At 52.5% G+C, this 16,252-nt stretch overlaps 5 protein-coding genes across 5 annotated transcripts; 2 read left to right on the top strand and 3 right to left on the bottom strand.

The window, feature by feature from the left end:
* Positions 1–743: 743 nt before the first annotated feature.
* ALD2 (aldehyde dehydrogenase family protein) lies at positions 744–2,362 on the bottom strand (the record flags this gene model as incomplete). Its single annotated transcript, XM_041691285.1, has 3 exons — positions 744–1,924; positions 1,981–2,180; positions 2,235–2,362. The coding sequence occupies 3 exons, from the start codon at positions 2,360–2,362 to the stop codon at positions 744–746; spliced, it is 1,509 nt and encodes a 502-aa protein (XP_041544785.1).
* Positions 2,363–3,387: 1,025 nt separating this feature from the next.
* Positions 3,388–4,858, bottom strand: AKAW2_51363S (uncharacterized protein; the record flags this gene model as incomplete). The annotated part of the gene is made up of 6 exons (XM_041691284.1): positions 3,388–3,707; positions 3,776–3,892; positions 3,948–3,965; positions 4,022–4,267; positions 4,405–4,540; positions 4,781–4,858. The coding sequence occupies 6 exons, from the start codon at positions 4,856–4,858 to the stop codon at positions 3,388–3,390; spliced, it is 915 nt and encodes a 304-aa protein (XP_041544784.1).
* A 2,855-nt stretch (positions 4,859–7,713) lies between these two features.
* On the top strand, positions 7,714–8,647 carry PRX1_1 (peroxiredoxin; the record flags this gene model as incomplete). Its single annotated transcript, XM_041691283.1, has 5 exons — positions 7,714–7,733; positions 7,806–7,914; positions 7,996–8,248; positions 8,302–8,554; positions 8,614–8,647. The coding sequence occupies 5 exons, from the start codon at positions 7,714–7,716 to the stop codon at positions 8,645–8,647; spliced, it is 669 nt and encodes a 222-aa protein (XP_041544783.1).
* Positions 8,648–10,507: 1,860 nt separating this feature from the next.
* On the top strand, positions 10,508–13,159 carry AKAW2_51361A (putative regulatory protein Ral2; the record flags this gene model as incomplete). The annotated part of the gene is made up of 1 exon (XM_041691282.1): positions 10,508–13,159. One exon carries the CDS (start codon positions 10,508–10,510, stop codon positions 13,157–13,159), a length of 2,652 nt encoding a protein of 883 aa, XP_041544782.1.
* Positions 13,160–13,884: 725 nt separating this feature from the next.
* Positions 13,885–15,424, bottom strand: AKAW2_51360S (F-box domain protein; the record flags this gene model as incomplete). Its single annotated transcript, XM_041691281.1, has 2 exons — positions 13,885–15,011; positions 15,070–15,424. 2 exons carry the CDS (start codon positions 15,422–15,424, stop codon positions 13,885–13,887), a joined length of 1,482 nt encoding a protein of 493 aa, XP_041544781.1.
* Between the last annotated feature and the right edge of the window lie 828 nt (positions 15,425–16,252).

The raw sequence follows: 16,252 nt of genomic DNA, 5'->3' as shown, positions 1-16,252 counted from the left end.
CTTGGCGCGGGGGGAGAAAGTAATTTAACTTAAGTTGTTGGATTTGATTGATTAATTGATTGAGTGATTGATTGCAAGGTATGTATGTATGTATGGGTTTGAAACCGGATTTAAATGGTGTCTGTTGGGTTTCTTTTGTTTGTCTTGGGTTTCTGATTGACTGAGTGAGATTGAAATGGTTGGGTTTGTTGGTGCTTGGATTGTTAGGTGATGTGCATGTTGTTTATTGATGTGCAGATGAATGGACATGCATGTCCATGCCAACATGGATGGGTTCATTGAATCGTGTGGAGACAGGTAAGCGAGTACTCTGTCCTAGGTATATATGCTGTGAGATCTGGTATCTGGATGTGTAACGTTTGGGCTTGTCTTTAGGCTAAAAGGGTTTTGTTTGTGGCGGGTTGGGTGCTACATCACGGCTTACGGTGGAATGTGAAAGATCACTCAGGCTCAGAGTCACAGCCTGCTTGCCAGTTGACATGGCTGAATTATAATACATTTTTTTTTCTCATCGTCACTTAGGGTATAGTCAAGTTGGCAACAACACACCAATTTTATGTCAGTCATCGGGTACACGACATGCAGCCAATGTCGCAGAGCCACATAGCATCTCTCTTTCCCTTCATGCAGCGCCATCATCACAACGGTCCATCGGATGCATGTGTATGTGTTCGTCCTACCAGGCTCGTCCCACAGATCACGGTTGCAATTCATTCGCCATCATTTGTACAATTTGTGCTCGCCTACAGCTTCGTTCCCAGGTTGACATGGACCGCTTTGACCTGTGAGTAGGCCTCCAGACCGGCCTCGCCAAGTTCGCGCCCAATTCCACTCTGCTTCACACCACCGAAAGGCACCCGGATATCGCTGTCGTTGCTGCTGTTGATCCAGACCATGCCCGCTTCGATCTCCGACGCAACCCGGTGCGCACGCTCAATGTCCTTGGTGAACAGGGCAGCGCCCAGTCCATAGGTCGTATCGTTGGCCCGTCTGACAGCCTCGTCCTCCTCCGAGAAGCTGGAGATTACAACAAACGGTCCGAAAACCTCCTCCCGGTAGATACGCATGTTGTCCTTGACGTCGGTGAAGATAGTGGGCGCAATAAAGAAACCCTTGCCGTCACCGACGTTCTTGAACGGCTCGCCACCGGCCACCAGGGTCGCTCCTTCGGACTTGCCAGCTTCGATATAAGAGAGCACGCGGTCGTACTGGGCCTTGGTGACCTGGGGACCCTGGAAGGTGTCGTCGGCAAAGGGGTCGCCCACCTTGCTGGTGTTGGCCACGGCTTCCTTGAAGAGGGCCACGAACTTGTCATAGACGGACTCATGCACCAGGATACGAGAGGTGGCGGTGCAAACCTGTCCTTGGTTGTACATGATGCCCGCATGCGCCCACTTGGCGGCCTGGTCGAGATCGGCATCGCTGAAGACAACCAGGGGCGACTTGCCACCTGTCTCGAGCGTAATGTTCTTCAGGGTGCCTGCAGCCAACTTCATGACTTCACGGCCAGTCAACGTCGAACCAGTGAAGGCAACCTTGTCCACCCCGGGGTGGGACACGAGCGCACTTCCGGCTACGCGTCCAAAGCCGTTTAAGATGTTGACAACACCTGGCGGGAAACCGGCCTCCTTGATGAGGTTGGCCAGATAGAGAACACTGAGCGGGGTCTGCTCAGCCGGCTTCAGAACCACGGTGTTTCCACAGGCCAAGGCAGGACCCAACTTCCAGGCAGCCATAGCGAGAGGGAAGTTCCAGGGGATAATCTGGCCTACGACACCAATTGGCTGACGGAGAGTATAGGCAAACTTAGCCGGAGTGGTACTAATCGTCTGACCATGGACCTTGTCGGCGTATCCAGCATAGTACCGGAGACAGCCGACAACCTCTCCCAGGTCATCGTTCAGCGAAACCGAGTATGGCTTTCCTGAAGGGGGTCAGCATCTGATGATAGTCTTTGGGGAACAATGTGAAGCTCTTTACCATTGTCCCACGTCTCAATAGTGGCCAGCGTCTCCTTGTGCTGCTCGACCAGGTCGGCCAGCTTCAGCATCAGGGTGCCTCGTTCAGTCGGAGGCAACAACTTCCATGAGGCGTGGTTGAGGGCTTTCCGGGCAGCCTTCACAGCAATGTCCACATCTTCTTCACCCGCAGCATAGACGGAAGTGATTTCCGCTTCATTGCTAGTTTTGGTCAGCAACAGATTCATGACAGATACTCGGACAGGATTCACGTACGAAGGGTTGATGGTAGCGAACTTCTCCCCGGACCTAGAAGCGACAAATTCGTTGTTGATGAACAGACCAACCGGCTGAGCGTATGTACGCCCATTCGGGGCTGTCAACTGTACGGACAGATCACTCATGGTGATAGAAGAGCTATGGAATTGATGGCGATGAGGGGAGAAGGCAACGACTGGCAGACGAGAAGAAGGGACACCACGCAGCCGCAGAGAGGAGAAGGAAAGACAGCGAAAGGGAGCGGGGAAAGAGGAGAAGGGCATCGAGGGGGAGATTTTATGTATGGACGAAGCTGAAGGGAGAGAGGAGAGGGTTGAGGGTGATTAGTGATTGATGATTAGTTGGTTGAAGGGAAGCCGGATGAAGCATCCCCGCCAGCGAAGGATGGAAGAGCGAATGGGAGAGGCGGCGGTGCCTCGGGCAGCCCCTCTTCGCATACACTTACTCTTCTCGATGCCATCCTTTCGCCGGTGTCCCAATCTCTGGGTCAGCATCTCCACCGGCGCAATAAACTAATCATCTCAGCTTGATAAGCTTGATTCTGCAGCTCCTCCGCACTTCTTTCCCCCATCCAGCTGAACCACCTGCTCTCCCCTCCTCGTGTGCATGCAGCTTGCGTCTTCCCCATCTCCAATCATGATTCTTCCGGGTCTTCCATTATGATCGCTTTCTCCAAGACCTCGCCACAACCCCTCGCCTCTCCGATTACTCCATAATTGATTGCATTTTAGCTAACCCTCGGAAGCTTTTGGAGGGGTTTCTGCCGCCACCTGTGATAGAGTTTCGATCTGTCGCAGAACACAGATTCGTCAAGAATCACAAACTTATTATCATCTCAACAGCCACCCATGTTCTTTACCGGTCTAGAAGGTATCGGCGCTTCTCGCTGGGGGATCTGCTAGTCTACAAGGCCTATAACGCGTCAACTAGTGGCAACATATATAGAAAGCATCGCCAGTCAGGGCCATGCAGCCATCCGTACAAGCTGCCGGGTATAACCCGCCTGCTACGTGAATCGACCGCACCATCAGCTGCACCGAAAGAAAAAAAATCCCTTGATTGTACATAAAGTAAATGCGCGTGTCGAATTTCCACAAGAGTAAGTTGATCATCCCAAAAGCCCGACAACAAAATGAAATCCCTTTATCCTTTACTCGCTTGATTCAGGCTCCTCGCCTTCGGCGCTGTCATCTTTGGAAGCTTCGGCGTTTGCCTTGGCCTCGTTTTCCTCCGCTACCCCCATGATAAACGCCCATTCTGTGACGCTTACTGGTGTCACACTCAGCCGGGACTGCTTCAGCACCTGCATATTTTCAAGAGCCCGTACGGACTGTGCATATGATTTGAGATCGTTCAACGTAATCATTTTGTTGAACTTGCGCCGGAACTCAACATGGACAACCTGCCATTGGGGATCGTCTCGGTTCGACTTCTCGTCGTAGTATGGGTGGGCGGGATCGAAGGCCGATTCTGAATGCGAACGCCACGGGTTAGCTGACCCTGTGTTGTCCAGTAAGGGCTAATGTGATGAGACTAACCATCTGGCGAATGCTCCTTGACAATCTCCATGATACCTGCAATGCCTGGGACCTTGCAGTTGGAGTGGTAGAAGAAGGCGAGATCACCCTTCTTCATGTCGCGGATATGTTTTTGTGCTGTTTTGCTTGTGAGCCAGAAGGCTAGCTTGCTACTGCCAATGGCCTCACTTACCAACAGGGTTACGCACACCTACTGGGTGATCAGCAGACAAATCAATCATCCAAAGCCCTATGATGGAAACGTACCGTCCCATGGCTCCGGCTCCTTACGGGCAGCCAAGTCATCAATCGAGAATTTTACATCAACACCTTTCTCCAGTCGCGATTCCGGCTCAGCCTTCATCAACCAGTATGAGCGCCCTTCGAAGGGTGTGGTATCGACCGTCTCTGTTTTCGTCGTTGATGAGGTGGGTTCTGTTCCATTTTCGACCGGGGTCTTCCTTGGCCTGCCCCGTTTGCCTTGCTTGGGGGTTGTAGACTTTGCGGGAGTAGCTAGTGTATGTCAGCAATTTCCGTAGAAAAAAATCATACCGAACGCATCATCTATAAATGAATGGAATGACAAGAGGAACGGTATAGGGTTTGTCCGTAGAAGCATCAGAGATATGGGACGCAAGGAGGGAACTGACGGGCATTCGGATCTTTACGAGGACGGCCACGGCCTCTTTTGGGGCCGTCAGGGCGCTTGGGAGTACTACCCTCAGGATATTTCCTGGGACGACCCCTCTTTCTCTTTTCGCCGGTAGCCGGTGTGTCGGGCGCGGCCTATGTAAGAAATGAAGAACGATTAGTTTTGCCTGAACGTGGAACTTTGGAAAACATAATCGTTTGTTCGTGCATTTTGGATGTAACATCGACGCTTCCAATCATTGGGGAAGGGGAGCGAATGACACCGTGATTAGCCAGTGGGCGGCGATCGCGTATTGGACGGGCCGACTGGTCTGGTAGAAGGACGCGCTACCTCGTAGGCAGTATTATTGAACTTGTAGATAGGCAAAGGCTTACCACTCTCTTCGCAGCAGGGGACTCGGCTTCCTCGGCGATTGACGCGCTCTCCGACTTGCGTTTCCTTTGGGGTGCCATGTTTGGTTGGTAGGTTGATGGGGGGATGTTTATCTGTGCGATAAGATCCACGGGAGTTTGGGGGGGGGGGGGGGGGAAGGGAAGAGAGAGACGGAACAAAGATCGAATGGACGGTCAGAAAAGGACAAGAGCAGATGAAGACAACAAAGAAATCAGCCAGTCAGGAGCCAGCCAGCGGGGAAGCGCTGGGGGACTTGGGACACGAGGATCCAGACGCGCCTAGAAGTGTGAAAGCCAGCCAGTCAGTCAATCCAGTATAGGAAAGCTTATGAGAGAATCGATGCGGAAATGGGTGTTTGCAAAGATTAGTAACGGAGACTAACCAAGGTACGGACCAGCTGTCTGTTCCGACAGTCGAAGGGAACGATTAGACACGACAGGACGCGGTTCTAGGCACGCACTGGGCAAGAATCATAACAGGACCGCGATGGGTGAAGCTCTGGTTGCGGACGAGTGGACGGGTCGAGCTTCTCGGGACGCGCGGTGGAGCCCCCTTAGGCTTAGGCGCTCCGCTGGGGTCACGTGGCTGTGCTCGCGGAGATTCAGGTACCCTCACCGAGCAAAACTATAACTAATTATTATTTACTCCGTAGGCGCAGGAACAGGCAGGAGCATAAAACTGCACGCAGCATATACCCCTGTCATAGTTTGATGGAATTGTGCTACCCCCTGCCAGTTGGAACGATGCATTCGACTACAGGCAAGCTCGTGCCGTCCATACCAAATCGCTGTGTGGTGTAGGCCACTCATGACCATGATTTTGCTCAACTTTCAATCTGTACTACCAGCTACACCACCAACTATTTGGCACTATCTCAATAATGATTCGCTAGTGCCCGAATTTACAGCCTTCGCTAGGCTGAAGGCATTTTATAAGCCCTTTCAACGCCATGATTGGCCAGTAATCTTGGAGACTCCCATAATCAGAAGTCAGGATACCTTGACTCTCTAGTAGTGTTCTGTCGATTTGATAAGCTGGTCAACAGATAGGTTTGAAGAGATTTCAAATTCCAAGTTGATGGATTCTTTCATAGTGTACTCCATCCACTCTATACCTCTAACCTCTCGGTTTTGCAAGAACTAGGAGCAGGTGCCTGTCTTATGTTGCTTCGATCGGAAGGCGGAAAGTATATCCCATGTTTCGAAGACAATATCCGGTTCGTAGTGAATCAAAGAGAAACTTTGTCCCCGTCATCGGACACCCTCCCCTTCTCAAGAGGGGGGTCGGCGTGAACTGTCCTGCAAGCTCCAGGAGTGATTTCAATGCAGAGAGTACACTTGGAGGAAACTTAGCGTCGCGCAAAGCTACCATTCGGCCAGATATCGCTGCTCGATCCCTTCGAAGAACATATCAGGATCAAAAGGTCATATGTGGGTGGAGAGCTATTGGCATGTTTTGAGAGAGGTGAACTATTTGCCAGACTTGCGCGATATGTTGACGTTATATGGAGATTGTAAGCGAATTGGTACTCGACCAGGAGAAAATGATGATGACTTTGGTCGAAGGACAAAACTGATGGTATTCGGTAGGAAATTGCGCTATTGTCACTGATTCAGCCCTGCAGAGTTGGTTGCAAATGCCTCCGAACGGATACTTAGTGTACACAGCGAGCATGCCATCCCGGCAATGACTGTAGGGAAGGCCCTCCACATCCAAGCCATGAGAAGTCTTTCTCTTGTTGGAATAAAAATTCAAGTATCAGATAACAGTCACTCGCAATTCCAGACTCCGTGATAGCGTTAAACAGTTGAGTCATGGCATTGTTTTCCTTTCTGACTTCGGGGTCAGTAATAAGTTTGGCACCTGGGTTTCCGTTGCCAAAACTTCGCACAGGGGTGAGTGCTGGTAGTTCGATCTTGGTAAGCTCCCAAACAAACTGCTCCGGGTGATTCTAGTGATTATGTATGCGGCGCTATGGGCAAAACTCTTTTCTGCAAATGCTTCTCATGATGGCGCCCTTGGCTCGGGCATCACTTACTGTAATGGTAGTGTGTAGGCTGTAGTTGATCAAGTAGTCGCCAGGAGGATGGGTAAGACGACACGCACAATTGCGCCATCATTCAACACCACCATTGGCCCCAAGCGAACACGATTGTCGGCCGAGCCATTTTCTTGCAAGGTAGTCGGCCGACAGCTCTCGGGTGAGAAAGAGTTGTAACGCTAGAAAGCGGCAGAAACGAACAAACAGAGTTGGGCACGCAGCAGCCAGTATGTGATAGTAGTCATTACATTGATATGGATGATGATAGAGATAGTAATAGTAACAGGAACTATCTATAGAAGAAGAGGAGGATGAACAAGAGGATTGGCCTCGCACGGTTCTTCCCCTCCTACTATAGTTTAGGAACAATGCCGGGACTAGGGGACGGTACATGAGTTAAGGTCGATGGTTCGTGCCTTGGGGAATCCAATCTCGCCATCGGATTCTGGTTGAATCTCCCCAAAAACATCCCGGACGGGGGAGGGGCATTTCCCAATGCGGATGACGCTAAACATCCCACCTGGAATGAGCTCATGTGGGTCCAATCAGAGCTGTTCTGCCCCCTGGGCGGTGGCAGATTGCGTGATCAAGATCGCCCTCCCAGCGGCTGTCATTCGTTGGAGGGGCATCCAAGCTGTGGTTCTGGTTCAATGTGGATGGTGTCCCCCCTCTGCCTCGTAGCTCCATCCCCGTTCCATTCACAGGCCCCTCCTCTCCTGGTTCCCCGACCTCGGGCCTCATCGGGGGTATATTTAGAACTCCCAACTTCCTCCGTTGCATTCATCTTCTCCTGCTTCCTACTCATCTTTCTTTCCCTACCTATCTAATCAAAAAGTTCATACCCACCCCTCTACACCTCCCCTCACTCTCACAATGGCCCAGGAACGTGCTCCGTAAGTGCTATCCAACACGATGTGACTGTATCCCCTCACTCAACCCAATTCTGACATGCCACTTTCTCACAGTCTCCGTCTCGGCTCCGTTGCCCCCAACTTCGAGGCCGACTCCTCCAACGGCCCTATCTCTTTCCACGACTTCATTGGCGACAGCTGGGCTATCCTGTTCTCCCACCCCGTTAGTTCTCTCCCTGCACCGTTGTGGATACCATAATGAATGAAAGATACAGCTGAGCTAACAATTCTGGAATTGGCATAGGATGACTTCACTCCCATTTGCACCACTGAGCTCGGTGCTTTCGCCAAGCTCGAGCCCGAGTTCACTGCTCGTGGCGTCAAGCTCATCGGCCTGAGCGCCAACGGTACCGAGTCCCACCACGCCTGGATCAAGGATATCGATGAGGTCAACGGCTCGAACCTCAAGTTCCCCATCATCTCCGACCCCGAGCGCAAGGTTGCCTACCTGTACGACATGGTCGACTACCAGGACACCACCAACGTTGACGCCAAGGGTGAGCCATTCCTCCCAAAGTGACGCCGTGAGGACGCTGCTAACATATTCCAGGCATGGCTCTCACCATCCGTTCCGTCTTCATCATCGACCCCAGCAAGAAGATCCGTCTGATCATGTCCTACCCCGCCTCCACTGGTCGTAACACCGCTGAGGTCCTCCGTGTTGTCGACGCTCTGCAGACCACTGACAAGCACGGTGTCACCTGCCCCATCAACTGGCTCCCTGGTGACGACGTTGTCATCCCCCCTCCCGTCTCCACTGAGGACGCTCAGAAGAAGTTCGGTGACATCCGCATTGTCAAGCCGTAAGTTGTCCAATACACCCGCTTAAAGACATGTTACGGTCGCTAACGCGATGGACTAGTTACCTTCGCTTCACCTCCCTCAAGAAGGAGTAAATCAAGGCAGATTATGACAATGTCCTGCCGATCCTCGTCAACTCAATTTCATACGGATGGGTGGCGTACCGATCATGATAACTAAAACATGTTGTGACGGGGTTGGTAGAGGGAACGCGGTATGAAAGTTATGGCTATGATGTGTAATAGTTTGATACCTCACGACAAATAAATCGATTAACGATCTCCAAATTATAACCCCAAGGCGGGCAGGGTTCATCGTGGCTAATCAATAACTGTATCGAATAATGCTCCTGCATGTTGGGAGTTTTCACGCAGGAACCGTGTCCGCGGTGCTTTGGTTCCTGCATGGCGCACCTTAGAGGATCCTGTCACTGCCCACCCACGGCGACTGGTAGCATGATCAACAGTAGTCTGGGCCCCGTTCGAGTGGCGATATGGAGCTGAAGTTCCGTCCTGCATGATGATCCTGGTCGCAAACGGCTGAAAGGCCAGCAGAAGGGCAGAATGCGTTGCCGGTGCCATGCCTCGAATAAAAGCCCGTAAACACCCCGAGAATGCATAATAGGGAAAATATACTGCTAAATAGGATGTGAGCATACACGGAGCAAATATGAGTTATCTGACTGTGTACGATGATCAATCATTCGACAGTCGCTGAGCCTCATAACATTTTCTGTTCAAACACAATGGCATGCAGGTTTCGGACTGTCAGATTTTCGTGCTTACTCCTCTTCCTCCCAACCCACTAGTTGCTCTACCAATTTTTCTGGTCGATGTTCACACTGTTCATGGGGCCGAGGCTCTGGACCGATCACAGGGACCCGTAAGACTGTACTTCATAAGGAGGTGCGTCGTGGTGTCCTTAGTTGTCGATAGCTTTTGCCTGCCAAACACAGGATATTCGACTCCGAGAATCAAAGCTGTATACCCGAGTTTCGACTAGTACTTGGCCCGAGAAGCGCAAGTATTTGAATGCTGGCGGTGCTACTCTGACGGACCTCCAAGTGTGCTATAAATAACAATTCAAACTGGTGAGAGGAACTTCCCGTTCTGGTTTGACATCATGGTTCTTTCCTCAAAAGTTGCTGATGCCTCAACTCTGAAACAGGTTCGCCCCCCTCGCCCCTCCCCTCCCTTACAACTTTGAGTTTGACCTGTCAGAGGAATTGACTTTCCCAGGGTTGGGTTGCATATTCTGCAAACCCTCTCTCTCCCTTTTAGACACTTTTCTCCACTGTGATCTGACCCAGTTAGTGCCTGGACCGTTTAACGGGTAACCGCCAACCAACTAGTGACAAGGTAGCGAGACCGCCTTGAACCCGCACTTCACTTCCACCACCCCCGTCTTTCTCCTTTCCCTCAATCGTGTTTCCTCGATCGGGCTTCTTCAGTGACGTGATCGGTGGTTCATCCCTTGCAGCAATTCCCATCCTTCAAGTCAAGAGCCTCTTGGTCCCACCTCCTTGCCTCTTCCCCTCGTCCAGGTTGCGGCAGCGGCGGGGAAAGCCAGCGAGTGCCTCTGACGGATTTCGCCTTTTCCGCCCGCCCCCTGATCTGGTCGCACTACCCCGGTCCGATTTAGACCTCGAAGATCGCCCCAAACCCATTCGTTTCGCTCTCCTATCGTGCCCGTGCGGCTTCACTTGTCCAAATCCGTGCCTAGTCGTGATATCTGGGTGTGATGATACTCTGTCGAATCGAGATCCCTTTAGCGCCATACCAGAGATAAGTCATTTGAGGGTTGGAAAACTGTCGTGATTTGGGAAGACACCTCTTTTGGATTTTTGGATACCCGGACACAGTTGGTTTTATGAGAGCTCGCTTGGGCGCACGATTGGAAGGACGATAGTTGGTCTCTGTGGAATTGTTTAGGTGGAGGATTCATATACCGCCAAGATGATGTCCAGAAGCCAGTCGAGCTTGGGCTTCATGGACGCGGGGAGGGATGATTCCCCTGCGTCAGGCGCTCAACCTGGACATCAAGCGCCACCGTCCAACTCGGGTCCCATCAACCTGTCAGGTTTGGTGTGCAATGTGCGCCGAACAACTGGCAGGGAACCGCATCCGTTGGTCGGGGCCACCACGACTATCCTGGGCGATAAGCTTTACGTGTTCGGTGGTCGTGTCCTGTCTAAAAGTCGCCCGCAATTGACGTCGGACATATACGAGCTGGACTTGATCCGGCGTCACTGGACGAAGATCGAGACCACCGGTGACATCCCCCGTCCGCGGTACTTCCACAGTGTCTGCGCTCTGGGTGATCATAAGTTGGTGTGCTATGGCGGCATGTCGCCTGCACTGAACGTGTCAAAGGAGCCCGCCAGTAATGGCTCCGGTGGACAGGAAGCACAGCCAGAAGTGGTGGTCATGTCTGATATTCACATTTTCGATGTACCATCTCGGACGTGGACCCGTGTTCCTGCCACAGACTCGCCTCAGGGACGTTATGCACACTGCGCGACCATTTTGCCTTCAAGTGCCCACTTCACCTCCGCAACTGCTCCACTTTCTGCAATTCACCACAACCCCGCGTCGTCAAATCCGCACCAGGGATCGATCGGGGTGGATATCGACGGATTTGGAGGGGCGGAAATGGTGGTTGTAGGAGGGCAAGATAGCTCCAACCACTATATCGAACAGATTAGCGTGTTTAACCTACGTAGCCTGAAGTGGACCAGTACCACTCACCTGGGGCGAAGCTGCGGTGCCTATCGAAGTGTGGTTGCCCCCTTGGTAGGCATGAATGTTTCCGACATCGGGTCTGCCGCAGACGATGGTGAGGCGCAGGAGCCGTTAGAAGATTCGCAGGTCGAGGGCTGTCCTATGTTGGTCTATTCTAACTACAACTTCCTGGATGTGAAGCTGGAGCTTCAGGTGCGCCTCCCCGACGGTCGCCTGATCGAGAAGCCCATGCAGAGCCAGGCGTCGCCTCCTGGCTTGAGGTTCCCCAACGGAGGAGTCATCAACGGCCATTTCGTCGTGAGCGGAACCTACCTGACTTCGTCGAAGCAAGAATACGCGCTTTGGGCCCTCGACCTGAGAACCCTTACCTGGGGTCGCATTGATGCCGGCGGCTCTGTGTTTGGACATGGCAGCTGGAACCGTGGAATTCTGTGGCCGAGAAGGAACACCTTCGTTATTCTGGGTCACCGGAAGCGCAGCTTGGTCGAGGACTACAACCATCGTCGCATCAACTTCTCCCACGTGTGTATGGTCGAGCTGGAAGCGTTTGGGCTCTACAACAATGCGTGCCGGACCACGCCCACATCGGGATACATCTCATACAGCGCCCCAGCAGTCCCTGCATCAATGCAGCACAAGTTAACCAAATTAACCTCGGGCGGACGGCCGTTTACCTCCGCGTCCAACGAACTAGGCAGACTCGCCCAGTCTCTGCCTGAAATGGCCGATATGGAACTACAGGCGGTTGGAGGCGAGCGCATCCCTGTGAACTCACGCATCCTGACTCGCAGATGGGGCCCTTACTTTATCCAGCTTCTGCGCGAGTCCTGTGATAGCGGGATCGCCGAGACGGCAACATTACGTCCAGCGGTTGCCATGTATCCCAGTCGCAACTCGAGCATCACAATCACCCCGTCACTGGGGCAAAACAGCAATTATTCCAATTCCAGCACCCTTGTCAGCAACCGCTCAGTCACCTCAAAGTCCTTGTTAGCGAACCTTGAGATACCCTCTGCGCATAGCCTTTCCCCTACCTCTCGTCCTCGTGTGCTTTACCTCCCCCATACCGTCCTCACTCTTCAAGTCCTCGTCTACTATTTCTACACCTCGTCTCTCCCCCCCGCCGGCTCACCCCTCTGTACTCCGCAAATCCTCTGCTCCCTCCTCCAACTTGCCCGCCCCTACCAAGTCGACGGCCTCCTCGAAGCCACCGTCGAGCGCCTCCACCAAGTTCTCGACGGAAGAAACGCCGCTGCCGTCTTCAACGCCGCCGCAATGGCCGCCGGCGGTGGCCGAGGCACCGGCTTCACAAGTGGCCCCGGCGGCACCCTGGAAGCGCTGAACGGCGCCCACGCCGGCAACGAATCCTCCTCCGGTACCGGAACCACCACCTCCCAGAGCCACCTCACCTCCGATTCCTCCGACACCGAACACGGTACCTCCGCCCTCTCCGTGGCCAGCAGCGCCAGCGGCGTGATGGGCTCACGCGGCATCCCCCTTCGCATCAACACCAACATCTTCAGCCGCCGGCACCGCAGCAACGCCGGCGTAGACCGCGACCGCGAAGACTCTATGAGCAATGCCAGTGTTTCCACCTCCGCCTCCACCAACACCAGCTTTGACCACTCCGACTCCGAAATGGGCGGCGACCCCACCCGTCCGTCCCACCACCGCCGCAACACCGACGCAGAACTCCGTCCCGAGCGCGAGATCTGGACCGGCGACCTCAGCAGCGTCATCGGTCTTCAGAAGCGCGGTCTCCGCGGTCTCATGGAAGGTCGTCGTCTCCGGGAACGCAACACCAAACCTGCTGGCGCAGCGGATCATGTTGCAACTGCTGCTGCTGCTCCACCGCCTGGTGCGTAGGTATCTCAAAGCCATATACATACATGTACAGTTTCAGTCGCGGAAAGGGAAAGGAACAGGAGAAAGAGAAAGAGGGGAAGAGGAAAGGGAGAATAATGATGAACGATGAACGATGATGTGTTATATTGCATTGATCATTGGGATCCTGTGTCATTTCTATTCATCTTGTCTATCTATCTATCTATCTAGTCACACTTACTACCACCACATACTACCTTTTTTCACTGCAGGAGGGGAGAGGCAAGGTGGCTGATGATATCTATCCACCTATCTATCTATTTATCTATCATCTACTCAATACATAGATTTCTCTTCTCTTTCTTTGTTTTCAACTCTATCATCTTTATATACCTTCGTCCCGGTAATTGATAATTTCCCCGTGTCTTTGACATTCTATTTAGTCTATCTTCGCATAGTAGCTTTTGTCTAGTACTTTGAATGCTTACTCATGTGTAGTTGTGGGTTGTAAGTGTTTCATTTTCATGCTTACTATTCTTTTTATCAAGTGGTATCACTACGAATACAACGGTATCATAATGCTCTGTACTAAAGTTGTTCTGCTCACTCAGATTCTTGTGGTTAACTAGTATACGAGCGAGCGCGGCATATATACTTGCTTAGGAACTGGATTTACGGCTAAAATACGACTAATGTTCCATATCGCTTCAGAGAAACCAACTGAACTTAACATATGCAGATTGAACAAATTTCGTAACGACATGACATTAAACCCTTCTGTGGACATTACTTCGTTGACTGGACAAAACCCATGCTTCCCACAGTAACCTCTGGTCATGGCTTACGCTCTCTCCATTATCTCCTAATACGTCAGATGTGTGTCCGCGCAGCTGTCCAAGCGTGGCATCGGAAAAGGCGCGGCGGGTTTTGCCTGGTGGGCTACTGTTTGAGTAGTCCATGTTGAGGAAGGCCTTGTGCGGGGCCATGTCGGGCGTGGGTTGTACAACGATGGCAAGTGTCGGCGTTTGAGAACTGCCGGCACCGGGTCCGGCAGCGTCAGCGTGGTGGTGGGCATTGGCGTTGGCGTCGAAATGGCTGGTGTAGTCGATTCCACGCAGGTCTATGCGTTCAAGGAGGTCCATTTCGTCATGTAAGACGCTAAGGACGTCGCGCCATCGTCCACCGGGGCGGAGATAGACGTTGGCTAGTCGGACGTTGCGAAGCTGGCGCCTGTGCCGACGGATGAAGGCGATGATTTCTTCCGAGCCGAGGCGCCAGCCTTGGATACTGAGGGTCCGGAGTCTCTTCCACTGGACGTGGTGGAAAATTTGCTCTAACGCGAGGTCCAGTGGCGCATTGGTAGGGAAGCCTAAATGAATGGTTGTGAGATTTTTGGCAGCTAGAAAGAAGTCATGGAAGACGTTGGACAGCGTCTCCATGTATGTGGATAGCTTGGCTGCGGAGTGAAAAGTAACATCCAAGCTCGCCAGTCGTGCGCCCAGTGCGGAAAGGCTGGTGGATGGAGCCTGCAGCAATCTCACGGTTGCTTCCGGGCTGATCTGCGGCCCGACAAATCTCACTGAGTTACAGTTGGACTCTAGTAACGAGATGCTCAGGCTGGTGACAGCTCTGGTGCAGGCGGGTTCCCAGTCCAGACGCGTTGTTCTTCCCAACGAGCGCTCGCGTATGTGGTCTAGCAATTGTTCGTCTGCTCCATCTTGCAACCGGAGGAGTTTGACTTGTTGTAGGGAAGAAAAAGCTGCTATCGCCCGTCGCAATAAACGGAGATCAAGGTTTGAATCGAGTATGTATTTTTGATCATCGAGCCGACGCCGGTGAATGGACGAAACGGGAAGGTTATCTACATCGACCCCATCCAGGATGTGGGACCAACCTATATGATCATCAGCTTCATGCGCGCAACATCCCGGGCGGGTCTGCAGAGACGGTACCGCTTCCTTGGTAGAAGGGTCGCACCATGTACGTGAAATATCTGACATGACAGGCTAGCTGCATGTTCAGAAGGTCCTCCAACCTTCGGAATTCGTCGGATGAAAACCGGAGTACAAAACTGGTGAATTTCCGGGGTGTACCGATGCGCTTGAATCTTCTGCAGACGAGTCTGAATCGATCCAACTCGGACTTTTCACCGAAGGCATGAGCCGTGCCATTGTCGGAGTCGCGAGACGAGCCTTGCGGAGTTGTCGGGGAGGGCTCGGGAGATAAATTGTCTGAACCCAAAAGGTACGAAAGTATATCACTGATCAACTCGTCTGCCAAGTCTTCAATGTTTCGAGGTCTCTCCATGGTTTTCGCACAGCGAAGCAGCCGCGTGGTCGGCTGCTATGGTCACTCGCACCAACATGGAAACCAGCCCAGGTACGAGAGGGGTATGGCAAACAACGATGCGCCAGGTCGGAGGTTCAGAAAGAAAGAGGAGAGCAGGAAGGGACTGACCCTGATTATATGGACAGGGAATCGACGAGAGAATAAGCAAAGAGTGACAGCAGACAGTCGGGAGGTTTTTAAAGGATCATGACCACAAAAAAAATAAAAATAAAAATAAAATGAGGCGCAAAAAGTTCGAAAAAGAAAAAAAAGGAGAGCAGAAAAAAGAAATTAAGAGTTGGAGAAAGGAAGGACGAAAGTGATACATCCCCTCTCACACTCCCAGCACATTCTCTATCGACTGCAGAGTAGACGGCGGGCCACAGGCAGAGCGCTTGCAGCAAGTGAACCTGTCTGACAAGATTTAGAGCGTCCCACCGCGACAATCCCTAATCCCGTCATTCGAGTCGACTGGGGGGGTTTCACCTCCGGGTATCTCGCCGGGACCATCAGAAGACGCCCCAGTTTGATCAGACGACAGGATATTGGCTGAGAGAGCTGGCACACAGGGGTCACATGATCGAAAGCGTATGCGGATATCCAGCGTGAACCTGCAGGAGGGAATCTAGTAGGAAAGAAAGTGACGGAGAGGATTGGTAGGGAAGGACGACGACAGCTGGCTGGACCGGGGATAAGGGAAGGAGGAGGGAGGGAGGGAGGGCAGGGAGTGGGTAAGAGGGCAAATGATGCGACATGAGAGTCTGTTACGTGCAGACGCCCACCAGAGTTGCAGCAAGGGAACCCCGC

Source organism: Aspergillus luchuensis, chromosome 5 (genome assembly GCF_016861625.1).
Source record: "Aspergillus luchuensis IFO 4308 DNA, chromosome 5, nearly complete sequence".
NCBI classification, from domain to species: domain Eukaryota; kingdom Fungi; phylum Ascomycota; class Eurotiomycetes; order Eurotiales; family Aspergillaceae; genus Aspergillus; species Aspergillus luchuensis.
The sequence above is the reverse complement of the archived record's forward strand: the minus strand, read 5'-3'. Positions and strand labels throughout refer to the sequence as shown.